Source organism: Lolium rigidum, chromosome 6 (genome assembly GCF_022539505.1).
Source record: "Lolium rigidum isolate FL_2022 chromosome 6, APGP_CSIRO_Lrig_0.1, whole genome shotgun sequence".
NCBI lineage: Eukaryota > Viridiplantae > Streptophyta > Magnoliopsida > Poales > Poaceae > Lolium > Lolium rigidum.
This window is the reverse complement of record NC_061513.1, coordinates 207178160-207183621: the sequence shown is the minus strand read 5'-3', so window position 1 is coordinate 207183621 and position 5462 is coordinate 207178160. Positions and strand designations below refer to the sequence as shown.

Sequence of the window (5462 nt, the reverse complement as noted above, 5' to 3'; positions counted from 1 at the left end):
GTGAAGAAGCTCACATCTGGCAGAAAAAACTGGACTATAATAACTTGTCCATCTCATTCTCCAAGAAGGAAAAAAACAAAAATGCGAATAATAGAGAGAAAAAAAGAGCGGGCTGTGTGTCTTTAAAAGCAGCGCTCAAGTGCCAACTATAATGGCAGAGGAGGCACAGCAGTAGAGCCAGGAAAGCAGGCGCAGAGGAGAGGAGGCGGGTAACCGGTAGCGAGTAGTGAAGGCCACCTTTTCTCCCCTCCTGTTGGCTCATGGCTCTCCTCCGCTTCCCCATCCTCCTGCTCGCCGTCCTGCTCCTCCACAATGCCGCCGCCTTGCCGCACCACGGCCCCGCCAAGCACGACTACAGGGACGCTCTCACCAAGTCCATCCTCTTCTTCGAGGGCCAGAGGTCCGGGAAGCTGCCGCCGTCCCAGCGCGTGTCCTGGCGCAGGGACTCGGGCCTCTCCGACGGCTCTTCTATCAAGGCAAGCTCAGCTACAACACCTCTGCTCCTCTGCATTTTCATGGCATTCTCCTTTTCTAGTCGCTTCTTTCTCTGTTCTTACGTTTTGTTTTCAGGTTGATTTGACGGGCGGGTACTACGACGCCGGGGACAACGTCAAGTTCGGGTTCCCGCTGGCATTCAGCGCGACGATGCTGGCATGGAGCGTGCTGGAGTTCGGCGGGATGATGAAGGGGGAGCTGCAGCACGCCAGGGACGCCGTCCGCTGGGGCTCCGACTACCTCCTCAAGGCCACCTCCCACCCCGACACCGTCTACGTCCAGGTACCCTCACCCGACCCCATTCTCCTGCGTGGGATCTGCGTGAGGACGAAGTTACATGTCGCCATTCTTTACTCGGCGTTTCCGGCGCCGATGCATGGGGTGTTCTTCACCACAAAGCACAAACATTTCTTCACAAAAGTCGTTATGTTCTCTTTTCTTTGAGAACAAAAGCACTGTACTTGACGCTCATGCCGTCGTGTGTGGACCAGACACAGACAGACAATGTGTGGGCGTTTGCCTCTAGTTCAACTCACTGTGTACTCTCCCTGTTGAATCCTAGGTTGGGGACGCGAGCAAGGACCACGCATGCTGGGAGCGGCCGGAGGACATGGACACGGCGAGGACCGTGTACAAGGTCGACCCGAGCACCCCCGGCTCCGACGTCGCCGCCGAGACCGCCGCGGCCCTCGCCGCGGCTTCCCTCGTCTTCCGCAAGTCCGACCCGGTCTACTCCAGCCGCCTCGTCGCAAGGGCCAAGCGGGTACGCATAGCAGCGCACCACATTGCCCATCCTCTGCGCCTTGCTTGCTGTGCAGAGCAATGACGCTCTGTTTTCGTGTAGGTGTTCGAGTTCGCTGACAAGCACAGGGGCACATACAGCACCAAGCTCTCGGCATACGTCTGCCCATACTACTGCTCCTATTCAGGATACCAGGTCCCAACTAAACCATTATTGTAAAATTTCTTGCTTTGGCTGCCATTGGCTCCAGAGACCTATGAAAAAAAGGATACTATACTTGCGTGCTCTCTGCCCTATGCGCGCCGTTTCCTTTTCGCTCACCTCTCACTCTCGTGTGTTGTTTTATGATCTGTCGAAAAAAGGATGAGCTGCTATGGGGCGCCGCATGGCTGCACAGGGCCACCAAGAACCCAACCTACCTCAACTACATCAAGGTGAACGGCCAGATCCTCGGCGCCGACGAGCAGGACAACACCTTTGGCTGGGACAACAAGCACGCTGGAGCAAGAATCCTCATCTCCAAGGTAGTAAACTTGATCCGAGGGAGTCTGTTAACATTGAACTGGAGAGCAAGAGAGATTGTTGTGACACTTGCTTCGTCTTGGACGAGCAGTCCTTCTTGGTGCAGAAGGTGGGCGCCCTACAGGAGTACAAGGGCCACGCCGACAGCTTCATCTGCTCCATGGTTCCCGGAACCCCCACCGACCAGACGCAGTACACCAAGGGCGGCCTCCTCTTCAAGCTCAGCGACAGCAACATGCAGTACGTCACCTCCAGCTCCTTCCTCCTGCTCACCTACGCCAAGTACCTCGCCTTCTCCAAGAAGACCGTCTCCTGCGGCGGCGCCACCGTCACGCCGCAGCGCCTCCGTGCCATTGCCAGGCGCCAGGTCAGCCACATTGCCCGCCCTGATTAATCTTTTCCACCCTCGTCAACGACAGAACATCATCTCATCGTTTTCGCTGTAGGTTGACTACTTGCTCGGGACCAACCCGATGGGCCTGTCGTACATGGTGGGGTACGGACCCAAGTACCCGAAGAAGCTCCACCACCGGGCCTCCTCCCTCCCCTCCGTCGCGGCGCACCCGGGCAAGATCGGCTGCTCGCAGGGGTTCACCGGCCTCTACTCCGGCGCGGCCAACCCCAACGTGCACGTCGGTGCCGTCGTCGGCGGGCCCAACCAGAACGACCAGTTCCCCGACCAGCGCAACGACTACGAGCACTCCGAGCCGGCCACCTACATCAACGCGCCGCTCGTAGGAGCGCTCGCCTACCTCGCCCACTCCTCCGGCCAGCTCTAGGAAGATTAACCCAAGATTAATTGTTTGCCTTAATTGCTCCAGCGATTAAGTCAGCTAATTCATTGTGATTCGGGGACCCCAGTGCAAGCAACACTAGCGGGTCTTGATTTATCCCTACTACTAGTAGTACTTGTACTTGTTCTGGGTGTTTAGTAGTACGCCCAAGTGTGATTCGTGCACTATGTTTGTTGCAACTCGCAACTCAACCGTGAAATCAAGTGTTTCTATTAAGGCTGTGTTTGGATGCACAGAATTTAGCCGTGGAATTGAATTGGACTGAAATTCCAAATACAAGGTGGAAAGGAAATGACCTCCATTTCAATTTTGCTGTTTGGATGTACAATGTATTTGTTGTTGGAATCACAGGATGACACCGAATTCTAAATCATGTTTGGAAGCAGCCTCAAATTGGAATTGGAAAGGTGCAGGGAGAGGGACAGGGAGAGGTGGACTTGGAGTCAGCCAGGGAGAAGCCACGCACGCAGCCGTTCCCCTGTCGTCGATGCTACCCACCGCCGTTCCCCTGCCGGCCAGGGAGGGGCCACCACAAGCCGCGTTCCCCTACAGGACAGGTAGAAGCCACCGCCCGGCGCTGCTCCCCTACCGGCCAGGGCAGGCCACCGCCCGGCGCCGCGTCGCGCCGTTCCCCTACCGGCCAGGCCTGTCCGGCGACGTTCTCCTACCGCCGCCGTTCTAGGGTTAGGGGAGCTCGCCGCCGTTGGAGGAGGGGTGAGATGGGGTGATGGGGAGAGGAGGGCACGGGACAAGAGAGGTCGGTGTGGCTTACCGGAGCTGCAGACGCCGCCGCCGGGCGGAGAAGGCCGAGCTCCGTCGCTGGTGGGCGGAGAAGGCCGAGCTCCTTTTCTGTTGTCGCGAGCGTTGACGAAGGGGTGTGCGATTCCACGCCTTTCCGAGGTCTCGGGCTCGGAAAGTGTCGAAGTGAAACGGTACGCTCGCGGGGATGGCTCGGAATTTGCCAATCGTTTCCAGGCCTCGATTCTAAGGCCACCCAAACAGCTGAATTGGGCCTATTCGCTCCAAATTCTAATTCCACAGCCAGATTCTATGCATCCAAACACAGTGTAAGAGATTGTTTAATCGGTCCTCCGTACCATTTACTACTTTGTTCATCGAGAAAAATCATTCTTTGGGATATTCTTTCGATAGAGAGAGAGGAAGTATATTAATACCGATACCAAGTATACTTGGCATCTGCAACAACATAATATGGAAAGCAAGTTTAAACATCAAAGATCTGTTATACTTGCTAGATCGTCCAGGATAGATGATCGTCGGGTAGGAGAGGGATATCGTGGATTTACTTTCTCCCTTGGAGGTGGAGCCCGCCGACGTAGACATGGTGGCGACGGCGGCGCGAGGGTGAGTAAGAGGTGGCGGCGGCGAAGCTTCCCGTCGGCGACAACGCTAACCCTAATCGGTGGATTTATCGGTGGGGCATGCGGTGAACCTCGTACTGTGTGCCGCTAGCCCCCACCTCTCTTTATAGCGCTGGCGACAGGGGCCCACCAACCAGATAGAGGTTAGGCGCCCCCAATCAAGACGCAGTCAAAGGGTTCCGGTGGGCCGTTGGGCACCACGCGGAAGAGATCAACCTAACATTACCCCCCTTGATCTCAACTTTAATTTTAACTTTGTACTTTTACTTTTCTCGTTTCATCACGGATCAATACATAGAGCATGTTTCATCGTCACAGCTCAATTACCGATAGAATCACACACCTACAATACACTTCTCTGTTTTAAAACAAATTCTTTTTCTTTTTGGGCCTCTTACGATCCAGGATAGGTAAGACTTTCCCTTAAACCCATGTCGGCTAAGTGTTCTTTGAACACACTGGGTGGTAAGCCTTTCGTTAGCGGATCCGCAAGCATATCTTTTGTCCTTATATGCTCGAGACTTAAAGTTTGATCCTGGACCTTGTGTTTCACAACATAATACTTTACCTCAATCGGTTTCGTACCATTACTCGACTTGTTGTTGTGAGCATAAAATACGGCAGGCTGATTGTCGCAGTATATCTTTAGTGGTTTATCAATACAATCTACCACTTTCAAGTCTGGTATAAATTTCTTTAACCATAATGCCTTCCCCGTGGCTTCATAACATGCTATAAATTTTGCATGTATCATGGACGATGCCACTATTGTCTGTTTGGAGCTTCTCCACGAAATAGCTCCCCCTGCGAGAGTGAACACATATCCAGATATAGATTTTCTATCATCTTTATCTCCCATAAAATCTACATCTGAATACCCACTTATTTCTAGGGAATCAAATCTTATGTATGTTATCATGTAGTTCTTTGTGCCTTTCTGAAAGGATCGTATGCCGCACCTAGAGGGGGGGGTGAATAGGTGCTAACCAATTTTTAGTTCTTTTTCAATTTAGGCTTGACACAAAAGGTAAATTCTCTAGATATGCAACTAAGTGAATTTACCTATATGACAAGGATATCAACTAAGCAAGGTATAGCTACGCAATAGGAGATAGAGTGGGATATAGGTAACCGAGAGTGGAGCACGCGATGACACGGAGATGATTCCCGTAGTTCCCTTCCTTTGCAAGAAGGTACGTCTACGTTTGGAGGAGTGTGGTTGCTACGCAAGCCAAACCAACGACCACGAAGGCTTCACTCGGATCTCCTGTGAGCAACGCCACGAAGGCCTAGCCCACTTCCACTAAGGGATTTCCTCGAGGCGGAAACCGGGCCTTTACAAAGTTCTTGGGGCACACATCCACAACCAAATTGGAGGCTCCCAAATCTGTAACAATACAACAATCAACAACAACACATCAACAACAAATCAACTAGGGAACCAAATAGGAACACTAGCATGAGATCCCTCAAACAAGAGAGGGGAAATGAAGAACGCTTCGGTGAGGATGTAGATCGGTGTCTTCT

General features: G+C 53.0%; 1 protein-coding gene across 1 annotated transcript; it reads left to right on the top strand.

Moving 5' to 3' along the window:
• Positions 1 to 260: 260 nt before the first annotated feature.
• Positions 261 to 2538, top strand: LOC124662632 (endoglucanase 3-like). Its single transcript, XM_047200445.1, has 7 exons — positions 261 to 476; positions 571 to 777; positions 1058 to 1258; positions 1340 to 1432; positions 1600 to 1761; positions 1851 to 2126; positions 2206 to 2538. Exons 1-7 carry the CDS (start codon positions 261 to 263, stop codon positions 2536 to 2538), a joined length of 1488 nt encoding a protein of 495 aa, XP_047056401.1.
• The last annotated feature ends 2924 nt before the right edge of the window (positions 2539 to 5462 follow it).

Coding starts and splice junctions, on each gene's coding strand:
- LOC124662632 (XM_047200445.1), top strand. CDS start 261: ATGGCTCTCCTCCGCTTCCCCATCCTCCTGCTCGCCGTCCTGCTCCTC. Junction 477..570: donor CCGACGGCTCTTCTATCAAG/GCAAGCTCAGCT, acceptor TTTTGTTTTCAG/GTTGATTTGACGGGCGGGTA. Junction 1,433..1,599: donor GCTCCTATTCAGGATACCAG/GTCCCAACTAAA, acceptor TGTCGAAAAAAG/GATGAGCTGCTATGGGGCGC.